Source organism: Fukomys damarensis, unplaced genomic scaffold, assembly GCF_012274545.1.
Source record: "Fukomys damarensis isolate Sample0158 unplaced genomic scaffold, DMR_v1.0_HiC HiC_scaffold_20, whole genome shotgun sequence".
Classification (NCBI taxonomy): Eukaryota; Metazoa; Chordata; class Mammalia; order Rodentia; family Bathyergidae; genus Fukomys; species Fukomys damarensis.
Genome location: NW_022900932.1, coordinates 40,761,461 through 40,787,869, shown reverse-complemented (window position 1 = coordinate 40,787,869; position 26,409 = coordinate 40,761,461). Strand labels below are relative to the sequence as shown.

At 33.7% G+C, this 26,409-nt stretch overlaps 1 protein-coding gene across 1 annotated transcript in view; it reads right to left on the bottom strand.

The window, feature by feature from the left end:
- The window catches only part of Hectd2 (HECT domain E3 ubiquitin protein ligase 2), a 94,225-nt gene that overhangs the window by 32,131 nt on the left and 35,685 nt on the right, over window positions 1–26,409 (bottom strand). The window contains exons 4-8 of the mRNA XM_010632138.3: window positions 17,490–17,561; window positions 15,702–15,831; window positions 6,240–6,378; window positions 5,275–5,377; window positions 4,825–4,914 (exon numbers count right to left, since the gene is read on the bottom strand). Of these exons, the coding sequence (XP_010630440.1) occupies window positions 4,825–4,914; window positions 5,275–5,377; window positions 6,240–6,378; window positions 15,702–15,831; window positions 17,490–17,561 (534 nt within the window). The remainder of the gene's footprint in view (window positions 1–4,824; window positions 4,915–5,274; window positions 5,378–6,239; window positions 6,379–15,701; window positions 15,832–17,489; window positions 17,562–26,409) is intronic.

Sequence of the window (26,409 nt, the reverse complement as noted above, 5' to 3'; positions counted from 1 at the left end):
TTTGCCCTACTTGGTTTTGGTCTTTCTTTGGTCCAACTGCTTTCTATTCCCCTATCCTTCCCTTTTGGAATTGGAATGTTTATGATACAACACTGTATATTCAAAATATTTAACTTTTTTTTTGTTTTTACAGGGGCTCACAATTGAGAGTTACTTTGAGCTTTTTGGGGGCCAAGGGCAGAATATTATTTTTAGATTTAAAATATCTCCCGAAGGTCTTGTGGGTTCAGAGGTGGGGCTTTTGGAAGGTGACTGGATCATGGGGAGGGGTACTACATTCATCTCCTTTATGTTGTAGGTGTTGGGTATTGTGTCCCAAGACATCTGTCAACACTCATTTGACCTTGTTCTTATGACATATAATAAATATATATATATGTATATATAAATTTTTTTATCCTTTCTCTTCCTTTGCTTACAGTGACTTTTCATACTCAGAGGCAAATGCTATCCTGCTCAACTACTTCTTTAGTATTTGCTCCTGGGAAACAGAACGCTTGGAGGAGAAAGATCAAGCAAAGCTGATTGAACACACTAAGTTTATGACTATAAATCTTAAAAGGACACTCAACGACACTGATACTACTACACTTCCCTAGTTCTTTTAGTTCCCTACTTGAGTCGAATATACTTCAAAACTGCTTCTCATCTATTTTTTTTTTATTTCGTAAGACTTTTTTGAAGAGTTTAAGTTATTTGTTTTGCTGAATAGCCCTTAATTTGAGGGTTTCTGCTACATTCTCATGATTATATTTTTGGTGGGGTTTTTATAAATGTGTCCTTAGTGAATCACATCAAGAAGCATCTGATGTTTAGTTAAAGACTGACTCAGTTATTACTATGATAGTTGTAAATCTTAATTGCTTTATCTTTACTAGTAGTTATTATGGTTTATATCTAGATGTCCCCCCAAAGCCTAATGTTGTCATAGGCTATTTTGGAGGGGGATGAATCTAGAGTGTATGATTGATTCACGGTGGAGGTAGGCCTGAAGGCACCAGGATTAAGGGCATGAGTGCTTCTTGCCCTAAGAAGTCTGACTAAGATAAAAGGGGCAGAAAGACGCTTTCAAGGTCCTTGTTGCTTCTGCTACTTTGTGGGTGCCGTGAGTTCTTTCTCTTCTGTGATGCCCCTCTGCCATGTGACACTCCACCCTGGAGCCAGCCAGTTATGGACTATAAAGCCAATAATGTTTATAAACTATGAGCTAAATAAATCTTTCCTCCTTTAACTTTGGGTGTTGGGTATTTTGTCTCAGCAATGAGAGAAAAGTAACTAATACACTAATGGACTACTTTTTAAGGTAGTATTGGGCTTATAGAAAAGTTGTGCATAAGGTACAGACCGTCCATATAACATACCCACATCCTTCACACAGTTTCCCTTATTATTAATTTGTGCCCTAGGGTGGTACTACTGTTATAATTAATGTGTGTGTGTGTGTGTGTACACTAAGGGCTATAGCATTCACTTCTTTCATTGTATAGTTCTATGAGTTTTGAGAAATGTATAACATCATGTATTTGTCATCACAGTATCACAGAGAATAGTTTCACCACCTTAAACATTCCCTGGGCTTCACCTATTCATCCTTGTTTTTCGCCTTCCCTTCTAAGGCAATGACCTTTTTACCACCTTTTCCAAAATATCACATAGTTAGAATTGTTTAGTATGCAGCCTTTTAAGCTTCTTTCAGTTAGCAGTATGTATTTAAAGCTTCTGTGTGCCTATTTGTGATTTGGTAGCTCACTTCATTACACTTTTGAGTATTTCATGGTATATTTTATTGATTCATTCACCTACTAGAGATCTTGGTTGCTTCCAATTTCTGGCATCTATGAATAAAGTTGCTATGAACATTGTGTGCAGGTTTTTGGGTAGATGTAATTCATTTTAACTCATTTTGGTAAATTCTTAGAAGCACAATTGCTGGATCACATGGTAAGCTAGGTTTAGCTTTGAAAGAAAATTAGAATGAACTTATTAAAATTTGTGGTTCGAGGGAAATGTATAGCACTGGATGAATATATGAGAAATAAAACAGATCTAAAAATCAATTATTTAAACTTCTACCTTAGAAAACTATAACAAAAGAGCAAACTAAATCCAAAGTAAGCAGAAGAAAAGCTATAATAAAAATCAGAGCAGACATTAATCAAATTGAAAATAGAGAAGTTTTGGAGAAAAATCAACAAAACCAAAAGTTGTGTTTTTTTAATTCAATAAATTTGATACAACTAACCAAACTATTTAAGAAAGGAAGAGAGAAGACACTAACTACTACTACCCAAATTAAAGAAAAATTACCACTTCTGATCATATAGGTGTTTAAATAATAATAGAGGACATTATGGACAATTCTATGTTTATAAATTTAATAACCTAGATGTGTCTTTGAAAGACACAGTGTTCTAAAATTCATACAAGAAGAAACAGATCATTTTGACACACCTATACCTGACAGGCCTAACTCAATCAGTAATTGATAACCTTATAAAAAAGAAAGCACCAGGCCCAGATAGTTGAATTCTACCAAACATTTAGGGAATAGATATTGAGTTTTTACAACTTTTCCCAGAAGACAGACACAAAGAGAAAATGCATTTTTGTGAGGCCAGCATGACCCTAATACAAGACATCACAAGAGAGTAAAATTAATGAACATAGATGTAAAACACTCAACAAAATATTAGGAAACTGAACCAACTAAAGAATTGTACATCATAGTCAAATAAGGTATGCAAATCTTGTTGAATATTTGAAAATCAATTTAAATAATTCATATCAATAAACTTAAAAAAGAAAATCATATGATCCTTTTAATAGATGCTGTTATGAACTGGATCTAAAATATTTCCCAAAAGGCTCCTGTGTTAGGAGTTTGGTCTCCAATGCAGCAGCAGTGTTCAGAAATGGGGCTGTTACTAAATGACTGGATAACGGGCTCTAACTTCATAGCTCAACAGCTTTATTAGAAGGTAGAACCAAATTGAATGAATCAGGTCATTAAGGGGCATGGTTTTTAACAGTCTATTTTGTTCCTGGTTCCTTTACTTTCTGTTTCCGGGCTGCCATGAGGTGAGCAGCCGTTTCACCATACTCTACCACCACAGTGACCCTCTAGACCTTTGTGGTTCACAGGGCTAGGAAACATACACACACATCTCTAGATCTATTAAAAATTATGAGTTTATTCTGATGTCTCCAATTCCAATTCAACAACCAAAGTTCGTTTTGGCTTTTCACCTTCCCATACTTGTACCTCCCTTCTCCAAAACTGAAAAACATGGCTTTTGGTATTATAAACATTTACTCATTTGTTTAGTTCAACAATGCATAGAAAGTATTTTCAGAACTGTTAACCCATACTATGGAGGACAGGGAATATCAGAAAAGCTAAAGACTTGTTTATAGTTTTGGATGCTTTTTCAGATCTTTAAATTGAAGATATATAGTTAAAGTACTGTGGTTAAAAGTTACTTTGCTGATTGTTTTAAAATATGGTTAAGTATTCGAAATATAATTAGGTTTTCTTATTTGAAATATATGTAAGTCTAATTATTTTCTATTTTCAGTCCATTTTAGGATGTTCTTCTCTCATGTCTATATATAAAATATGAATATCATTCAAAGTCAAAAGAAGTCAAAGAAGTGTATTTAGAGGTGGAACTACTGGGTCAAAGTATATGTATATGTTTATTGTCAGCACATAATACCAAGCATTCTCCAGATTGCTTGCACCAGTTTTCACCTCATCAAGATATGATAATTCCAATCATAGCATAATGCAGCCAGTATGTGATAAGGTTTTTGAAAAAAATTATTAAATTTGATGGATTTGTAATGTTATTTCCACTGCTTTGATGTTTGGTGCCCTTTCATATATTTAACAGTGAAGTACTCAGATTGGTAATAAGACAAAGACGTCTGTTATTACTTGTTCTATATAAAATTATACAAACAGCCCTAACCAGTGCAGTAAGCCAAATATGTACATACATCATTTTAGATACAGAATTGGGAAAGGACAAAATTCACATTTTCCACAAATGTCAAATGCAAGTAAACTTACTGAAGAATTATTAGAATAAATGAGTGAATTTAGCAAAATAACCATGTAAAGATATATAATACATATGTGAAAATATTGCTATATATTAGTCATAATTAGAACATTATAGTATCAAAGAAAGATCAAGTGCCCAGAAATACATGTAATAAGAAACATGTAGTACCTCTACTCAAAAAACTACAAAATGTTACTAAGAGAAATTTAAAAAGATCTAGGTAACTGGAGAGCTACACCACGCTCACGGATAGAAGGTATGTCAATTTTTCAAGAACTGATCTATTGCTCTGGAGTTTTCAAAATGTGGTCCCTTGATCAATGACATCAGCATATTCTGGGAATTAGATACAAATGAAAATTCTTGAACACTGCCCATAATCTACTGAATTTTACACTGTATATGAGTTTTGTACTGTTATATTTATTTCTTGTGATTGATGCATGTCATGATTTGAGAACCACTGTTTTCTATAGTCAGTACAATTCCTATATAATCAAATAACACTTTCCCTAAATGAAACATAATTTTAAAGAAAGACTGAACAAAAAGTATTTTCTACTTAATTCTTAATTAGAAAAATAAAATAAGATAACCTAAATTTCTGAGGATTCTAACTATACTTATTGTAAAATTATACCTATCAGTGTCTAATGTAATTATGTTACAAAGTGATCTCTATCTTATGTGGCTGCATTTGAAATACAGAAGCGACACAAAATTATACTATTTAAATGTATCTACAAATAATACTTACAGTATTTAGTAAGGCATCATATACAGCATTCACGAATTTAGCATTAATCCCAGAGTCTTCAACGGTATTAAATGAGGCAGTGGCATCTTTCTGAAAATTCAATTTAAAAAGTATGTGTACATTTAATTTCTCAAAAATTTCTAATAGTGAGTAGTCTAATAATAAAAGAAAGAATTGCTAGGGCAGAATTGCTGAAAATAAAAAGGAATGTATAATTAATAGTCCTTTAAAAACTAAAAACATGGAGTAAAATATTAAGACTAGTACAAATAAAAACAATTAAAATATCATTTAAGTAATATTTGTCATGCATGTAAATATAAATCAAAATATATTTGTTTATACTGTTGGCAAAGTTAATAGTAGGCAGAACACTAGATAAATGTCATATCTTTTTTGAAAAATTTAAGATTGAAAGTGAATGGAAAATATGCTTTATGTATTTATTACCTTAAATACAGCATTTAATTCTGGGAAAGAATCAAATGTTGTTAGATAAAAATCATGTACTGTTTTCCAGTCTCCTGATGATTTAACTTTTTCTACATCTTCCCTAAAATAGAAACATATATTAACCATATATATAAGAATTTTTCAGATAAAAGAGCATTCCTTTTTATAAGTCATTTCACCAAATATGCAGTGTGACACACTGAAACCAAACATATAAATCAGTTCATTAGTTAATGTAAATTTATAGTTGATGAGTTTACTATTCTTTTTTTTTTTTTTTGAGTTAGGGTTTCACTATGTAGTTGAGACTGACCTGGAACTCACTATGTAGCCCAGGCTGGTCTCAAACTGAGCGATCCTCCTGCCTCAGCCTCCCAAGTGCTGGGATTACAGGTGTGTGCCACCACAGCTGGTGAGTTTATTATTCTTAATGAGGTTAAGATATTAATCTATTTGCCACTCCTCTGCTTTAAAAAAGGTTCATTCTTGACTTTTCCCTTCTAATTACTACTCTTTCTTCATAGTCAAATTTTGAGAGATTGTGCTTATAATCTGTCTCAATAAGTTTCTCATTCCTACTTACTTGGTCCTTCAAATTACGCATTTTTAATTTTTTAGTGGTGACATACCTGTTATTGCATGTGTTACATGGTAGCTGAATTCTTTTTTTTAGTAACAACATACTATTATTTTATTACATTTATCACTTTTTGCCTACTTTGAACTATATTTGCTCACTTACTGTTTCTTTTCTTTTGTTTCAATATCTAACCCATACCTATTATTCACACATTTGTTTTCACCTTGAATTTGAGGAATCTAGTCTTTAATGACATCACTCTGGGCTAATTACCTTATAATGACCCACAAATCAATTAACTTCTTAACACAAAAATATTAAATCACATTAAAACACTGCCAGATGACAGTAAGTCTAAATAAAAAAGTGAGTTGAAACTTACTGAAAATCTTTCATAGTTTTGGGCTGAATAGGAAGGACAGGTTCTGAAAGGACTGGTGCCTTCATTTCAGATGACAATGCATCTATAGAGATCCGCTGTTTTTGTCTAACATCAAGGCAAACTGGTGGTAGATCTCTCACTGTTGAGTATTAAGAAAGCATTCAATGTAATTAATCATAAATTTTTTCTAAATTATAAAATGCCAGACTACTTCAACATGAACAGAAACACATGCATTACTGTGTAGTGAATTTATTTTATGATCATGTCATATAAAAATCCATAATCATGAGGGGCATGTAGCAGTGGCTTATCTCCCCACTATCAAAATTCCTAATGATAGGTATAGAGCTTTAATCTTTAAAGTAATTTAGTCTTCCCCGCAAAGGTCATTTCTCAATATAGTCTAGAATTTTTCCCCTCGTCCCTTCCTAAATGTGGCTATTCAAAAAATATATTTCAGTGAGGCTTAATATTCTAAATGTTTATTAGCTTTTGAACATATTCAAATCACTTATAGCCTCTATAATTCTTTATTGGAATGTCAGCATTTTCTTATCAATTAGAAGAAAATTCTGTTTTTCTTCGTTGGCAAATATTTGCCAATGCATTGTTTGCCTTTTTGTTACATTTCATAATCTTTTAATTATAAAATAAAAGAAATGTAGAAAAAAAACTCACAAAACAAATGCACTGTTTGATAAATTATCATAAAACAAACTTACAATCTTTGAAGCCACAAATTAGTTGCAACCTGCCTCCCTTTTATTCCAATTATTGCTAAATTGGAGTGTCTGTTTGTTTTAATTTCTTTCAAATTCTTTTCTCCTTCAATTTTCCTTTAATTTTAAATGTTTTCTTCTTTTCACCTTTTAGTTGTTTTAAGACTTTATTACATAAGGATCGGTAGCAAGCCAGGCATGGTGGCACACATCTGTAATCCCAGCAATCAGGAGGCTGAGGCAGGAGGATTCCTTTAAGGCCAACCTGTGTACATAGTGAGTTCAAGGCCAGCCTGAACTATACAGTGAAATACTGTCTCAAAAAAAACAAAAACCAAAAAAACCGGTTTGCTTGGTGTTCATTTTAATTTCTAATTTCTTTTATATTTATAATTATTCCTTTATATCATCCTTTTTGAGTTATAATTTGACTCAGCTGTCCTTTGAAGTGTTGTATTATTTTTTAATACAATTGTTTGGAAATTTTTATTAGTAGGAAAGAAAAGAGCATTCAGCAGAAAAGAGATAAAAAAAATAGGTGTTTTCTCTCTTCAACTCTAGTCTTTATCACTATTGTTCTTTGTAGTCCTTTACAGATTTTCTTCCTTTTTACTAGATTTACCCTTTCCTATTCCTTTCCCCTCCACAAACCTTTCCCAATTGGGTATTAAATATCCACTGTTAAAGTACAAACAGACTCATTCAAATATAAATTGACTTATTCACTCCACCAAGTACATATACATATTTTTACCCACTCATTTTATTACTATCATGCTATAGTAGAAAAAGAATAAAATTTGAGTTATTAAGAGAAATGGATTCTCACGGATCCTGAATGGGGATATTCTTACATACAAGAAATAGTAATGCCAAGACCAAAGGAGTTTAGTGTGAGGTTAGAACCACAGGCCCAGATGGGATCTATTTTTAGTTCAGAAGGTAACTTTGAAGAGTAATGTAGAGAATGTTAACATACTATGCGAATGAAACTTCAGTCAGGAAACCTGAATTCTTTGCTCACATTAGTGAATGAAAGGCAAACTACAGGATGTGGCATTTAGCTATTAAGGAAAAAAAAACCACAACAACAACAAAAAAACCCAGCTCACAGCTGCTCTCATGGCCCTAAATATCAAGGCACTGTTTGCAGAGACAGGCTCTCTGTTCTCACAGATGGTCTATTAAGATTTAATTTAAAAGAAAAAAAAAATAATAAGTATAGTGATAGAGATTAAATCAAACTGATATCATTAATAGAATAGACAAATGTTTGTTCTGTCATATGTGACTTTTTATGTAATACAGAATATCATAACAACACTGAAAAAAAGCAACAATATATTTGTCAGTGAAAACCTGTCATTTAGGTTTCATTCAGCCAATACTTGGGAACACTGTGTGCTAAATTGATAAGCAGTAATCATTTTCCCTTTCTTTTAATATACTGTTGCCAATTTTAGTTGGTTGCTTAGAAACATTAAGTAAAATACTTGAAAGCCGATGCAAGATGAATAAGGACTTGTGATGGGGGCTGGCAGTATATTTTAAAAATGTGAAGATTGTAATACAGCATGAAGGTGTGAGATTATCAAACAAATTCTGCCAGCTCCATTTTCACAGGCTGACTGTGGTTCAAAACTAATAATATGTAGCTTTCCACAACTGCAGTCATCAAAATGAAGACTGGCATATTTTAATCGGCTATGTCAATAAGACACTACAGACTGTTCCTGGATGGCAACATCAGCATCAGAAATAAACATGAGTTTCCATGTAGACTGGGTGTTCAGTAGGAGGGATCCGGGCTTTATTCCTTATCCTCTCAATTGGTGGAAAGTTCCTTTATAAAAAGATGTGCTGCTGGTATACATGTTTGAAAAATGTCGTACTCTTAGTTTTCTAAGTGATGGAAAAGCATCAGTGTTGGAAATAAGGGACAGGGTCCTACTGCTGGCCGAGTACTTACTATGTTAACCTTAGATAAATTTCTTAGAAATTAAATTTCTTAGGTCTCAGCTCTAATATTATAAAAGTAAAGAGATAACCTAAGTCAATCATTCCTAAGATTCTAAAGAAAAAATGTAAAGGCCAATTCAGGAATTGTGGTGAGTGGCTATGTTTAAAGTGGCTCAACTTTTTTCTGTCTAATGTAATGGTTCTTCAAAAATTTTGTTTTGTTGGGTTTTTTTTTTCCACAAAAAGTACAAAACCAAAAAACAAATAAAACCCTACAAATATTCAAGAACAAAATGGACAAACTTACAATAAAAAAAATTAAAGCAATTCTCTGTTACAGTGATGTATATGATATGTAATAGAGAACGTGAAGCATGGAAATTTAAAATGTGTATGTCATTAAAAAGCTGATTTTTTATGCTTGCTTTGGCAGCACATATACAAAAAGCTGACTTTAGTTATAAATTTCCACCCTATAACATACTGTAGAAAAGTACTCAAATAGGAGTCAAGATTCCTGAATCTGTATGTTATATTCACAGATGTGGTAGTTCATTATGTGGCCCTGACCTCTTTATGTAGCCCAGGCTGGCCTCCAACTCATGGCAATCCTCGTGCCTCTGAATGCTAGGATTACAGGTATGTGCCACCATGCCTAGCTTAAGGCTTAAATTTTAAAGTGCTGGTAGTGTTATTTTGATTTGAGTGCTGAGTTCATGGCTTTTAATTCTTCTATTATTATTTAAGCATAGAAAAATGTTGAAAACATTCAAGATGTATGATATGTTTTGAATTTTAAAGAATTTATACCACAACTTAGCCATATCATAAACCCTCCTCCCACAATTTAGCCTTTATATATTTAATATTTAGCATATATATGTGTAATCACTAACATTTACTGAATTTCATAAGACATTGAATTGGCTTTTTTAATGTAACTTATAAGGTAGCTTCTTTATTACCCTACTTTTACATATGGTAAAATAAGTACAGAGAGGTTAAGTAACTTTACTAGGCTTATAAAGTAAGTTACAGAGCCAGGATTTAAATCCAGCCTGAAAACAGTACAAAACCCTTATTATTTCCACTATTGAGCAATGCCAAACTTTCTATCATGAGTAAAAGCAAATAGTAAAATGAAACCAAATGGAAGTAGGAGATAGTAAATTATAAAATATAAAAAGGATCAAGAAAAATTGATATATTGGCAAATTAAACCTTTAAATCATAAAACTTAGGTGTAGAAGATATATTACAAATTCTCATGCTCAATTTTCTCATTCTATAAATGAATAAAGGCTCACGAAGGGTAGAAAGCAGTTTAAGGTCAAAATGACATTTACAGGTAGTTGATTGAAAGACTATCATAATTGGCAGTGTGTTGAGTACCAGGCAGCTAAAAAATGAACAACGTAAAGGATCCTTCTATTAGCTTAGTACTTTGGTGCTGCTTCTGATTACTTCAATAGTAGCAGGAAGCTAAAACAGGGAAATACCAGAGTGGATTAGTCATAACAAGTGGTGTTTATAGGATGACTTTTCTGAACATTTAGCAAAAAATAAAATTGAAGGTGGGAGAGAGAAAGAAGAAAGGGGGAAAAAAACTCTGACTCACAAGACTTTAGCTATCAGAGCCAAATAAAGCAATATATTCTCTGGTTTTTGGAGATGGACTTTTACTAAGTTCAGTGATGTTGTGTTCACAAAACTGCAAAAAAAGCATTAATGAAATATTATTTATGGATTTAGTTATAAAAATACACACAAGTTGCTTCTATGGAATGTTATCTTTAATGAAATAGATGTCTTCCACTGAACTATATCTTACAGAATTTATAATTTTGAGATAGCTTTGCCATAGGTTTGGCAAACTGGACAGGGAAAAAAAAATGCCTCCCATCCATTTCCTCATTCAGTACATTATTTACTGAGTACAGACCACGTGTATCATGCATTCTGGAGAGAGATGGATAGAAACATTAACAATCCCACTTCTGGTAATATCTTATACCTGCAGATAAAGGTCCTGAGTTCAATCCCTGTTACCAAACAAACAAAAAAGAAATACAGGAAAAAACATTAAGAGAAAACAGGAAAAAAGTGTGACAATGAAACATCTAAAACTTATTTTTATAATTTTGACTTTTGAAGCACAGGATTATTGCTTATTCAAAAAGTAAACCTTAGTACTTTTTAAAAAAATAGCCCTTTGGTCCAAAATCAGTTTATTTTCCAAGGAAATTTGGAGATAGGGTCATTTGAGGTCCTGAAAAATACTTATAAGGAAGGAACCATAAAGCAGTAAGTACTTTGCTCTTCCTAGATAGCAAGCCCTATGCTGGGTTTCCTTTACCATTTCTTCTCCCCTATCCCCCTCAAAGTACTCTTAGAGAAACAGTGAAATGCTATAGTACTTCATTTGCAAACAGATCTCCAGACCCACACACAGATCCAATTACTGAGGTGAAAATCACCCTTGTTTTTCCCTTGCTATTTCAGAATATCAAAGATGAATTTCTCCAAAGTGTAAAAACTTTGGAGTTCATTATGCCATGTCAGAGCTTTGTTGAGTAAACTCATAAAAAGGGTGGAACTGTGAATAAAATATTGCCCTCAAAGTAACAGAGTTCATGTTTACTACTTTTTGAATAATCAAGAGTGCAAATAAATATACCTTAAAATGTCGGAGGAAGAATTGCTTTGTCTCTTTTAAAAGTGTTCTGTGATGCCTAAAAATGTTTGAAATAAATCTGCAAAGGTCGTAACTTTAGAAAGGAAAATAAAAAAGCGTAAGAGGGAATGTAGTGTTATCCTTCCAGATCCCCCAACTCCTACATTATGTATCTTCTAGATTGTTTCAACATATCTCATCTCTAGTAGCCGTTATAATAAAATGCCTACACTTCTCAGATCTTTAAAAGGACAGCCAACTTGACAGGCTAGTGGTAGTCTACAGATCAAAAAGGCATTGCTCAGCTGTTAGGTAAATAAACCTATGCTAGGCTTCTGCAGCTTTTATAACAGCACATGAAGACCAGAAGGGGAAAGAAGCTCTTACAGGACAACCAGCCTAGGTCCTGCTATCAAAGCAGGAAATTGTAATATGCCAAGCACGATGCATCTTTGAGGAAATAATTTTATTGGCAAGTAAGGCAGACTTCTCAAAAGAGCAAGGACTATGCTTACATGTGAAAGACTTAGTCCAAATTCCCATCAAATAAAACATCATTCTTGACCTATGAAGCACCCAGACAGAACAGCTAGCAGTCCCTACCAGGAGTTCTAATAAGGTAAGGAAGTCTGCTAAAAGGTCTGTCTATTCATCAAGAGTGGTGCATGCAAATATTCCAAATTCAGGTTGTGGGTAAGTTTAGATTCCACAGACTGGCACAGGAGAGAAGCCAAGCAGTGGGAGTTCAATAGGTTGATCACATTCAGAGTCACTATGTCTGCTCAAGGACTAGTGGGCAGATGTAGTGTGATTAAATTATGCAGTAAATGTGTAAGTTAAAAAAAAAAACTATTACAGTAAAAAAGACATTTTGCCATGAACCCAAAATATAGGATCATTGTTCTTGCCACTTTCTGAAGCACTTTTGGAAGGCCTCTTTCAGGTCTTTATAAGGCATGATCAAAAATATGGTGAATGCTGCTAACTGCCATCCAACAGAAAAGTACACTACATCTGGGACCATGCAACTTCTGGATCTTTCTTTAAGCCAAACCGATTACGAAAGGTAAAAGTTTTGAACTAAGAACATCGATGTGGCAACAATAGCAGAACAAAAGCCACTCATAAAAAAGGAGATCCAGAACTGCTTCAGAAAGTGGCAAGAATGATTGTGTTTAAAGCGAGGGGGAATACTGTGTGTGGGTGGGTGGGGTAATGGCAATATGTGTTATTGTAATGAAATATTTTTAAATATTCACCCTGTTTTGGTCACACCTTGTACAAGCTGACAAGCTAAGTGCAGAAATCAATATATTTGTATAGATAGAATGGAGTACATAGACAAAAATCAGACAGGGGAATCAAAAGCTAAGCAATTTGAACAAAAAATTCAAACAAAGAAGTTTATGGTTATCCTCAATTTTTGACTCCATAGCATAAACTCCAATTTTCTTAAAGTTCCTAACCCTTTGTCCTGAGTTGGAACAGTGCCTCCTAAAAGATATACTGGTAGTACTAAACTCAGGTACTTGTAAATATGACTTTAAAATAGTCTCTCCAGGCGGGCAAAATCTAATCCCGTAAGTTCTTTAGGAGCAGAATGTTTTCTCCCGTAAGTAGCAGAAGACAAAGTCAAGAAGACTGGAATCATAATGACTCAACCTAGAGATCTTGCTGTCAACCAGGAAAGAGTAAGCTTCAATATTGTGTAAAAGCCATTAAGAAGACCCACGATAAGGACCTGTGTGTATTATCTAGGAGTTGAGAGTATCCCTGGGTTGACAGGAAAAGCAATGAGACATTAGTCTTACAACCACAAAGAATGGATTCTGCCAACAACCAGAAGCTTAGAAAAGGAAAGTTGCCCACAGCCCAGCCCACCCAATACCATGATCTCAGCTTTGTAAGATATTAAATAAAAAACTCAACTACATTATTCCAGACTTGGGATCTACAGAGGTATGAGCTAATAAATGTGTACTGTTTTTAAGCCATTAGGTCGTTGTAATTTGTCATGCAGCAATGAAAAACAGATGAGGATACTAGCATTTGTTCTATTTTATGTGATTGTTATAAAGCTCAAATAAAATGCACATAAGTTTTTTCTAAATTATATTACATAAATAAAAGTTATCATTATCACCTGGTATATGTCTAAAACACAATTGTTTTTCTTAAATCCTCTCCCACATAAATAGATTCATTTTCTTTATTTCTCTTTCTACAGTGGTACCGCTACTATAGGTTTATTTTACTGTATTATGGATTGGGGAACTGTGACACACAGGCACACTGGTGCATTCCTAGAGTAAGTCCTAAGTGATGGAATGTGTGTGTATAAAGAAAACAGTTATCAAAGGGAAAGGTTTATAAATGAGATGATATACTTACCTGTAAGACCAAAGAATAAGTATAGCAGTACCTTGCAATGTTAAAGAGAAAATTTTTGTGAGAATAATTATGCCACACTGAGTTTATAAACAATGTTTTTAACTATATCTAGTTTTGTATGGGTTTTTTAGCTAGAGAGTGAGGGTCATTCAAAACTTTCTAGATTTGTCTTTTCATATGGTGAGTAGTACATGAAAGTATGCAGGTAATATGTTTCCTATGATAAAAAACATAGTTATACAAAGAAACATTAATAACAATATATAATCAATTCTACCTTCCTGAGAAAATCATTAACAGATTAGTGGACGACTTTCTATGCTGAAAGTATAAATAGGTTCCTTCCATTAAAACAAGAAAACCTAGGGCCAGGGATTTAGCTTAGTAGTTCTGCACCTGTCTCATAAGCATAAGGTCCCGAGTTCAATCCCTGGTACAAAAAAAAAAAAAAAAAAAAAAAAAAAAAAAAAAAAAAAAAAAAAAAAAAAAAAAAAAAAAAAAAGTAGAGTCATGTTTTTCATAATTGTATAACTTCCTTTTAAAAAAATTTTAGTGTTTTTTGGGCATTTCTCTTAGTCACTTTATGTATATATCACAGTCTCCTTAATAGAAACAGAATTTACAATTTGGACTAACACAATTTACTTAACCAATCTATTTAGATTGCTTCACATACTATTATAAATAATATGCATTTTTTTGTATATTTGCACATATGCTACATTATTTCCTTAGACTAAATTCCTAGAAATAAAATTACTGGGTCAGTGAGTACATGTAGATTTAAAAATCTCTTGCAACATTCTTCCAATAATTTCATAGTTCAAAAAAGGATTGTGTGAGGATTGTGCTCAGTGGCACAGTGCCTGCTTGGCAAGGATGAGGGTCCTGAGTTTGATTCCTGGTACCAAAAAAGGAAAGAAAAACTAACTTCATTAATTTTGAGAGGTTAGCCAGTTGGTCTAACTCCAATTTCTGAATAATTTAATGCCACTTACATACAATATTTCTAACTGATCTCTCTTCATATATTGGCTTTCCTGTAGCAGTGCTATCATTAGCATAGCTTCACGACACATGGCACTGTGCAGGAATGGGCCTTCTCATTAGTTTGTCTTACACCTTCTCAGACATTTACTCTATATCAAAATTGGAATCATTTTGTAAGTTCTCCAAATAAGTGATGAAATTTTATTAAATGTACAGAATAAATTGGGTAGGTCTGAAATTTCTATGACATTCGTTTTTTTCATGCAAACTATTTTTTAGTCTTTCAGTAAAGTTTTATTTTTTCTCTATATAGGTTTTACTCATTTCCTTTTGGGTTTATTTCTAAATATTTTATAGATTTTCCATCAATTTTTTTAATTGGTTACTGCTCAAATATAAAAAAATCTAATAAAGTTATATTTACATCTTACATAATATCAAGATTATATGTAAAACATACTTTGTGTATTATAGTATTTGTATATTTATATAGTAGCTGGCTCTTTAATCAAACTTTTATTATTCATTAGATTCATATTTCATTCTCTTATTCTAGATAATACCTAAAACTGATTTTGCTTCATGTATTTAAACACCTTGCTTTTTGTTGTTGTTGTTATATTAACTAGACCTACCAGAACAATGCTGAATAATAAAACTCTACACTTTAAATAGTTTAACCGTAATATATTTTCAGCTAAAACACACAGATTGGCCCATCATTACCATTCTTGATGTTAGGGAAAACAGGATGTGAAGGTGAACTTCTATTTTCAGCAGCTTCCTTCTTCTGGCTAACAGTTGAAACTACACTGCTCAAAGTGGAAATCTGCCCCTTGGCTCCTGTGTCCAAACCCTAAAAGCAAAAAAAGTTAAAATTGTAGCATCATTTCTAATACCTATAACTAAATTTTTCTATTGCAAAAAGCAAAATGACTAATAACAGAGGTCTAAAATTGATGACAGATATATGATAGATAAAACTGATGTATATTCAATTGAATTACCTTTGCTAGGGCTAAATTAAGTACAAAAGAGTCATATCATCAAATGCTTATAAACTAATAAAGTTTAAAAAAGAGAATAGCACCTATCTCATAGAATTGCATTAAAACAATGATAATACATATAAAATAATAAGCACTTCTTTTATATTTCTTTAATGTTAACAGCTATTTTAATAATTAGATACTTTATAGGTTAATTCACCAACAGTTTTTCTTTGAGACAAATTTGATATAATTTTTTTAAAGTTCAGAGAAGAAAATAAACCCTTTAAGTTTATTTTTTCTAAGCACTGACTAAATTTTGGGTGTACAAGGATTTTAAAAAAAAGGTTCTAAGGAATACTTAGGTAGAGATCACAGAGTTCTGTAATTCAGCTTTACAGGATGGGACTTTTTGGAAGTGGCTGGATCTAGGGTTGCTGCTGCTAGGATCAAGCACATGATGCTGGGATTGATTCACTGGGTGATCCTAGAATTAAGGGTATGCATGCTACCCATCCTAAGGGCAGATATCCTAGATAACATATAAGGGACAGAAAGAGGTGCTGGGTTCTTCATTTGTCGCTTGTAGCTTGGTATTTTCCAACTTCTGTCTTTTGTCTGCCATAAATTTTCTCCTTTGCAATACCCCTCTGCCATGTCACCCTACCTTGGAGCCAGCTACTTATGGACTGAAACCTCTACAAACTGTGAGCCAAAATAAATCTTTCCTCCTTTAACTTTTGGTGATGGGTATTTTGTCTCAGCAGCAAGAAAAGTACAGTAACTAAGACACCAATCATCTTTTGATGGATATGGAAGCTGCTTCCAAGATTTAACTATTATGTGTTGTGCTGCTATACATGGGTATGCATGTGTCACTGTAATATGATGCCTTTAACTCTTTCAGGAAGATAGCTAGAAGAGGAACAACAGGATCAAATGGGATTTTCTATTTTTAGTTTTTTGAGGAATCTCCATCCTGATTTCCAGCTATTATCTTCCTACTTTTATAAATATAAGTTGAATGGCTTTAGAAACAACTCATTAACCAGAGAAAATTAATGTACAAGAGCTAAGTGTACTTTAGGGAAACCTCTGATGTTCCAATCTAGGAAAGACTCAATGGTTTCTTTTCTTTCCCCTCCCTTCTTATACCTTGTCTTAATAAAAGAAGCCCCCCCCCCAAAAAAAACATTGTTTAGTACACTTAGGAAATCTCCAAATGACAAAAAAGTAACTAATTCAATTAACAGCTACCCAGTAATCCTAATCTCTAATAGCTTTATGTATAATATAGATTTGCAATGGAAAAGCAGGTGAAGGGAAGGGGAAAAAAAGAACTGAAATGTGTTATGTATATGTACCAATTCCCTACAGTGAATGTTATCATTATGTACTAAGTAAACAACAAAACTGAAAAGAGATAAATAAGACAGTGATGTTGTCTGAATTTTAGAAAAATAACTCTGGTAGCAGTTTGGGGAACATACTGCAGGGGACTAACGCTGACAATCAACCTACTCACCGCAGGAAATGAGATCTGAACTGAGACACGAGTAACGATGAAGAGTGAATGAAGGAAGACTGTCAGCCTGGGCTGAGCAAGGACAAAACGGCAACAGCAACTGTACTTCAGGTCTCACGTTAAAGCATACAGAGAATGACAGACTATGTCATCAACTATAAAGTATGAAATTATAAATTATAAAATAAATACAAAAATTGTTATTTCAAATTTTATGATAATAGATATATTGTGACACCTCATGGTAAAGAAGATATATTTGAAGAAAATTCTAGACTAGGCTACATAAACATATGATTTATGAGTAACCAGAGAAGGAACCAATGTTCACTAGGCTTTCCATGATAAAATAATTGAAACATTTCTGAGTTATACGGAAACAAAAAGCTAATATAAAGAAAAAGTCATATGATGTGAGATGACTAAGGAAATAAGAAACTCAGCTCAGTGGCACTGTACCTGCCTCCCAAGTGCAGGGTCCTGAGTTTGATCCCCAGTACTGAAGGAAAAAAAAGAAAGAAAGAAATCTAGGAGGTTTCTCTTATATGGAAAACCCAAAATATAAATACAGAGCAAAATAAAAGATAAAAGGAAGTAGGAAGATAGATTTTTCTCAAATGGGAAGGGACCCAAGAGGCAGAGGAAGGAGGGAGGAAGGAGGAGGGAAGGGGATGAAAAAAGAGTTATGATGTATTATGTACCAACTCCCCACTAGGAGTGTAATCATTCTAAACTGCAAACATGTAGTGATAAAACAGTACTAGGGAAGATACATTTTCAAGAAAAATGCTGTCAATAATGTTAAATGATGAAGAATGGCTATGCCTACAGTTTACCTATCCTAATGAGCAACTATGAACTCTTGGAGACAATGAAATCACAGATCCTGGGGAATGGTGGCGGTAGAAACTACACAACTAACAAATTGAAAGGCAACGAGCAGAGACCCCTCCGAAGCCTTGCTGAAGGAAAAATAAGATTGTGGCAGAACAAGAATTAAGGTCTCAAGGAAGACATGTTAGGGATAGTATCATGGCTGCCAAATCCAATGTTCCCTTCTATTTAAATTGCCCCAAAGGGGGCAATAACTGTTTTTCTTTGTTCAGGAATGACGGTGGGTTGAAGCAGAGACAGGCACTTAACCAAAAGGCAGTCCATCTGTAGGTGGGGTGGCCTGGTGTGAAGAGCACCGATATTTCCTAATAAACCAATCAAAGGAGGTCATTTCAGATTTTAGATGGAGGAATATAGAAAAGACTAAGAGTGACAGAATAGCACAGGCACAGAAAACAGTTTTGGCTCCTGTTTCCTTTCTGGTTCTAATCTATATGTATCGGTCCAATAAATTCCTTTTAATGAAAGGAGGCCTAAGTGAACTACTTTGTTCTTATAATCAAAAAAGCTTAAACAACATGAAAAATTCCTTGGTGTAATAAGTCTGCTGCTTATAAAATGACATGGTTCTTTGAACTTTATACTTGAGATGACATGAAATTAATCATGGACATTTCATTCACTGACAGATTAATAAAAGCAATTTCTCTGGTTTTCAATCTGCTTATATGGTAATTAACTTTACAAAGACTTATAAGATATATAAATGAATCTGATGCTGGAAAAATAAAAGGGGGTGGAGAGAAGAGGAAAAAATACTTGAAATGTGTTATGTATATATACCAATTCCCTACAGTGAATGTAATCATTATGTACTAAGTAAAAAGCAAAACAAAACAAAACAAAAACACAGTAGTTGCCTCAGATCAACTTACAGAAGACATATCTTACACATAGTCCAAGGTTTTCCTGATTAAAAAAAAACCACAAGGTAATATGTTGTGTAATGGTAAACTGATTAAGAATTAGTGAATAAAATTAAGAAGCTATTATTAATATCAAACTCCACACCAAATTAAGGTTTTCTGAAACTTAGACCAACCATAGGTAATACATGTGGTTTTCTGAGGCGTTCTGGAATTATCTGTGAATCCTACAGAAGAAGAATATGAGAGATGAAGTCCTGGAATGTGGCCAACCTACAAACAGTGGGCTGGATGTGATAAAGCACAGATAGTAGAAGGATACCCAACCAGCTGTTATGAATTGAAGGTAAACACAAATAGAGAAGGGAGGGATGAGATACTGATTTCACTGAGTGGAAAAAAAAATACTCAGATGGCTTCAACATGGTATAATGAATAATAGACTTGACTGTAGGCAGAGGTAGAATATGATTTTGCCACGCTAATCAAAAATTGTATTTTACTAGTGTCTAACATGGACCACACTCAGTAGTCTTTATGATCAAATTATAATATAAAATAATCTCAAGAAATTTAAATACTTAGAGTAGCTGTTTTGCTCTGATTAAAATATAAATATTTTCAATTGTATTTTATAGTTTGTTTGAATACATGAGTTCCTACTTTTAACCTTTACTGAGGAACTACATTGAGTTCACATTCTAATTTCTTTATCATATTTTTTCTATCAGATGCTAGTAAGAAAATGCATGGTTTTCTATTATCACTTTTGTATGAATACTAAGTTTTATTAAATTCAAAATTGTAGTAAAACTTACTTTTTCCAAAAGATGATTTAGAAAACAAACATTTTTTGTTTATATTCTAATCTAATGTTTGAAAAAGGAATAAATGCTGGCACTATTCCATCACAAAACACTAAAACCATACTACCTCATTATTATAGGTTTCTGAATTTTTGTGTCCATCTCAATAAATCCAAGGACTATCTATAATGGATACAAAACTTTCAAAAGATTAAGTAGCTTCCTGAGATAATCAAATTAAGTCAAAAGCCTGGTGAACAATTGCACATAGATACATTTTAATTTAAGATTTAAAAAAATTAAGATACCTTGCTTTGCCACATTTCAAATAAATTTACCTAAATTACCAGTCAGGGCTGTTTATTTTAAGTCTTGTTACCAGGTGAAATTTTTTTTTTTATATTTTTTTCACAGTTTCCTATTAGAACGCTCGGTCATAAAATCAGATATGCTAACTTTACATCCTTCTATTAAGATGTGAAAAGTCTGCTACTTTCAAGTGTGAACTTCCCTACCAAACTAAATAGCACCTGCCCATGTGGAATTGCTTTAAGTGATATAAGCCATATCTTTTAAAGGAAACTAGAAAATAAAGATATGAATCTTGAAATAAAATTGTGTCATGAAAAAAGGACACAATGCAGCTGACAGAGACAACTGACACAACTCTGTTAGTCCTGAAGCTTGGAAATTTCAGTGTTTATTTGCCATCAGAAAGGCATGATGGACAACTCTATGTCAGAAGCCAAACTGACTTTTCAGAAAGGTTAAAAGGCATGGTGGTATCAGAGATTTTATTTATTTATTTTATAACACAGAAAAAGGTGAAATTGCCTCAAAAGATTCTGCTTATTCAGTAAATTAGTACTTTTAGAATAAGTGTTTTAATGCAGTCATAATCCACAACCATTAAGGTTGCTGTTCTTTAATAAAAACATCTCAGTCAAAGATCAAATAAATTTGAAATATATGTTTGAAAACTAGATTCAAAGTTCCACCTTTTCAATTCAGCTGAATTAGTAAAATTCCAGATATTTTTTAATTTAAAAAATTTTTACATTCACTTGATTATATTCATTTCACAAATATTCTTTAACTGCTCACTATGATGTCACACAGATAACCTCCAAGTTACAATTATCGATTTAAGAACAACTAGTTATTCATATAAGGCTCATGTGTATAACATTTACCATGTAAGAAGAGATCCTTCATTCACAGAATCAACCACAATGCTGGGGGGGCGGGGAGTGGCTGTGTGTGAAAAAAACAGGGAAACGAAAGCTTCCCCAGAGCTTTCTCATACCACTCACTTCACTCATCCATTGTTGATCTTTCTCTTCTTAACTCTAAAAATAAGCAAGTCAATTTTCAAACCCAATGCCAAAAGAAGTTATTACTCTGATAATAGTAACCTATATCCCCTTGGAAGATAAGAAATTGAGGTGAATCCACAAATATTCCAGCTCTGAAGAGTTTACACACAGAACATGACATCCCTTAATTCCGTACGCGATGGGTGGAGTATGTGAAGTATGGGCTGATAAAGGCAAAATAATACAGAGCCTAAGGCTTGATATGGAAAAGTATAAATGGGAAATTTTATGAATAATTTTTCAGGTATAGATATTGGCTTTTAAGTAGTAATTATATCATCTAACACTTGAATGCTTACTTTGTACAAGACTTCTAAATGCTTTATATGTAATTAATTTAGAATTCTTATCTACACTATGAGGTAGGCTGCATTATTTTTCCCATATTATAGACAAAGAGTTACAAGAGCAAAGCAACATCACATTTCACACTGTGGAAGTTTCTCTAGTTCACAGTTTACAATGACCACATTTTTTCCAATTAAATAGACAAATTATTTGTGTCCTAACATCACGGATTAATTATGATTGGAAGAATATGCAGATGACTACACTATGACTTTTCAGCTTAAAGAAAAAAGAACAGAAAGAAAGGTGACAGACTTTACAACCCACTCAAAATCAGAGATGCTCAGATTATGTATTTACATGGTCAGAGTCTCTTTTTATCACTTTAGATTCAGATTTCCATTTGCTTTATCATATTACTGAATTTGAGATGGAACTTGATTATATATTCACATCACTATATTAAAGCCAAAATGATCAGATATCCTAGAAGATATCTTTCTCTCCCATAATAGTTCTATCCCTAGTAACAAATTGTGAACAAATTTACTAGACTACATCTTCTCCCAGACTAGAAATACTGCTTTAGGTGGAGATTCTTCGTACTAAATGGCCGCTGTAGTCATGGCCACAAAGTGTTGAAATTAGGGGAAAGAGTGCAGGCTTTTGAGTCAGGAACATCTCAGTTATAAACCAATCTCTGACCCTTACTAATCACTTTACCCTTTGGCAAGGTATACATAATCTGATTCTCTAATTCTTTTTCTGTGAAATAGGAATAACAGGGTGATTGTGTGACTGTTGTTGGTTACGTTAACTAATACACGAAAATTGTTTATTACAGAGTAGATTATCAACAGCTAATACTTTACACAAGTTTTTGAAATATCTATAGCTTATTAAATTACTTAAAACACATTTATCATAATAATTTTCATTTTTTTCCCATCTCACTCCTTATTTAGAACATAATGAACAAAAAGTCCAAGATTTTCCACATATAGGATTGTTCAAAACATCTAGCTGGGTTTATGTAAATAATCACACACACACACACACACACACACACACACACACACATTTCAAATGCTACTGGTTAGATTGCATTATTATATATTTTCCTGTAACATACCTTGTCTGTAAAATTTGCATCCTTAAAAAAAAAAACTTTCTCTCTCACTCCTGTTATGTCATAGGTTCTATACTGCGGATTCTTCCAACCCTCACATTTTATCCCATTGCCACCACCCTAGTGGATGTATTCATCACCTCAGGCAGGAACTACAAAGCTCATTCCTTCACTTTCCTTCTCTTCTCTCCTTCAGTTACACCACCACCAAATTCAGTATGTCATTCCTCTACTTAAGCAATTCTACTGGCTTCCCAATAACAGGGAAAAAAATGTCCAAACTTCCCAGCCTATTGATCTGGCTTCAAGCCCCCATGCAATCTTACTTACTTCCCACAAATTCCCAGCATGCTTCCATTTGGCTTGCTTTATTGTTCCCTAATTTTTCCCTTTGAGGCTTGCTCCTGTTGTTTTTCCCATTGGATTACTTTGCCCACTTTCTTTGCCTATCCACATCCTATCATTCTTCAATGGCCAGTCAGCTTAAATAATTACATTCATTTCAGGATTTTCTTCTCAGTTCTGCACACAATGATCTCCTTTTTCTGATCTGCTATAGTGCAAACTGTTTTTATAGCTCATTGTGGCTTTTACATATTGTTTTGCTTTTCATACACTAGCCCTGCATAGAAGGCAGGGGCTTCCCAACTCCTTCCAACTTTGTATTTTCTGCAGCTGTCTAGTGTAGTTACATTTTGGTCCAGAGCTCCACCAACCCCATTTACACAGAAATGACACAAAATATACAAATTTTTCATTCTTGTTACAGACCTCCCATCAAATCCCCTCACCCCTTATGCTTTCTAGGGAACATTTCTCACTGTCAATCTACTTTAACACATTTCCTGCCCTTCAGTTTGTGAACAAACTTATCTTTAAAATTCTAAACTAGGGCTGGAGCTGGAGCTCAGTAGTTCAGTGCATGTACACAAAGCTCTGGTTCAATTTTTAGTAACACACACACAAAGCACGAGAGTGCACAGAAGCATAGACTGATACTTCTAAACTTTGCTTCCATTTTCCTTTACCTCTCTGACCTAAGTAAAATCTAGTTCTTTCTTGAACCCATTCATTCCTTGGTACCATATCCCAGGGAGAACCTACCTATTCCTGTTTGCCCAATAAAATGTTGAAGTAAACAAATTTGTCCTCACTTGACACTTATTTCTGCTCTTCCTTTGTGCATTTTCTCCTTGTCCATTAACCATTTTTAAACATCTGTACTATGTCAGCAACTAATCCATAATACTGTATTCCTCTCCTCATTTGAATCTGTTAACATCAATGAATTTAATATTCCTATCATCTGCCCTTCACCCCACCCTCACATCCTATCCTATGATAGGGATAGAACTTGGGCCTGACGCATGTTAGGCAAATGCTCCAGCACTGAACTACATCCCCTACTCTTAAATTCTTTATTCTCTTTGACTCTATGGACTTGTACCCTCTCTCCACTGTAGCAAGGTCAAATCTCAAATACTAATAGTCCTCTGAGGGCTTTATCTTTAGCCTATTGAGCATCTCTAACTAGAAGCACTTAAAGTGCCATTTCTTCATTCAGTCTATGCCTTTCATCTGTCCTTTTCAAATACTGCCCCTTGAACTAAGTAGACATGGGAAGAGAACTGTAGTTTAAAAAAAAAAAATTCCCAGGCCTTGCCCATGAGGCTTTTAATTCAGTAATATATACCATCAATTTTCAAACTTAGCTATATCAGGAATTTAAAAAAGGGGGTGATGCCTGGGCTCCATTTCCAGCAATTCTGTAAAGCATCTGCATTTGTGGTTGGGTAATGATATTAAGTTTCCCAGGTGATTCCACCGTGTGTCAAAAGTTGAACTTTGGCATAGTATGGTCAGATATGAGAATCAAGACCTTAATATGCCAACAAAGTAACTGAGGTCAGTCAGGTTGAGACCACTGTGTTAGGAGTCTCCTGGTTAGAATGGACTTTCTTCACACAGATGTGGTTTTAGTTTGTATCTCTTGTGGGATGCCTTTTCCAGCATTCTGTCTCACCCCTGTATCTTTCCTTAAATCTCTAGAATACAGCATAAAACCCTTCAACTTAATTGTCACTCTGAATTGTTTCCACAATCTCATTAATGTGACACATGAATTTTTTTAATCACTATTATAGGGCCACTTGATTGAGACACAGAGCTGTTAATCCAGAGCAAAAATGAAGAATCACTTAAACTACTCAAAGTTACTGATGGCAATTAGGTTCATAAACCTCCAGAAATTCTATTTAATCCAGGAGAAGGCTGAACAACTGAACAGGCCATGATGTATCTTTCCTTGTATATCCTGCACCATCAGGAGCACGCGCGCGCGCGCGCACACACACACACACACACACACACACACACACACACGAGGCCTCCCACACCACTTGTAAGCTCAGCCCTCATCCCAGTTTTTCTGGCTTCCTTGCCCTTTAGAAGCAAGGACATGTTTTCTTGACTTGTTTTTTCAATGCTATAGGTAAGAAATCCAGCTTTGAAAACCTCTTTGACAAATACACATAACTTTTGCCTTTTTAAAACTATCATTTAAAACAATGGTACCAAAGCTGCAAGACCTTATGTAGTACCAAAAACTGGCTTTAGAATCTCAAGTTTTTCTATTCATCTTTATCCTCTTCTATTCCAACCTATGTCTTTTCAAAGTTTAATTGATGATTAAAATTTTTTTGTCTATTCTTTTCAATCGGTAGTACAATTTACAATTTATTTACAATTTCAAAATCCTATAAGTTCTTAAAACTTAACTCATTTGGTGGTAAAAACATGAAACTGACCTAAACTGACATGAGACTACTAAGTCTGTTTATGTAGTGTGAATACATAACATTTTTCTGCAGTTAATATACTTGAATACAGCAAACTGCCCATGACCTCACTGTGGGTATTATATACCAGATAGGTACTGAATTACATTCCGAAACATCTGAAATTCCAAAGCCCTGTGGGTTTCAGACAACAAATACTAGACCTGCATCCACACTGTAACAAGTTCTACAAAATTTTATTACACATTTTCAATTTCAGTTGCACTGAGATAAACAGGTTGTCAGGAAGGTGCTTCCTTCAGAAACTAAACTCATTCATGTAATTGTCTCTATAAGCATACGCATTTATGGTTTTAAACCACCACCTGAAAAATACTGTGGAGTTATTTAACATAAAGAGGTTGCTTTCACAATTTCTAGTTACACAGCTTGAGACATTCTTGAAAAACCTACCGAATAAAACGTTATTCTAATACTAATACTTTAAAGAAGAATGAATTATTTTAGTAAGCTCTTAGTAATTTAAGAGGGAGATTTTAAGAAACTAATTACAACTAGGAATAAAAAATGTATAATGTTCTATGCAAATACCGAATAGTTTCTCTGGTGTGAAAAACTAAAAGAGTACTCAAGATCCTAATGGGACAATTAGCAACGTGAAATAGGAAGAAAAGGACCAAAGGTGTAGGGACAGTGAGAAGGATAGGGAAAGGGGAATAAGGGAAAAGGAAAAGAATAATGAGAAAATGTAAAAATGGAATTA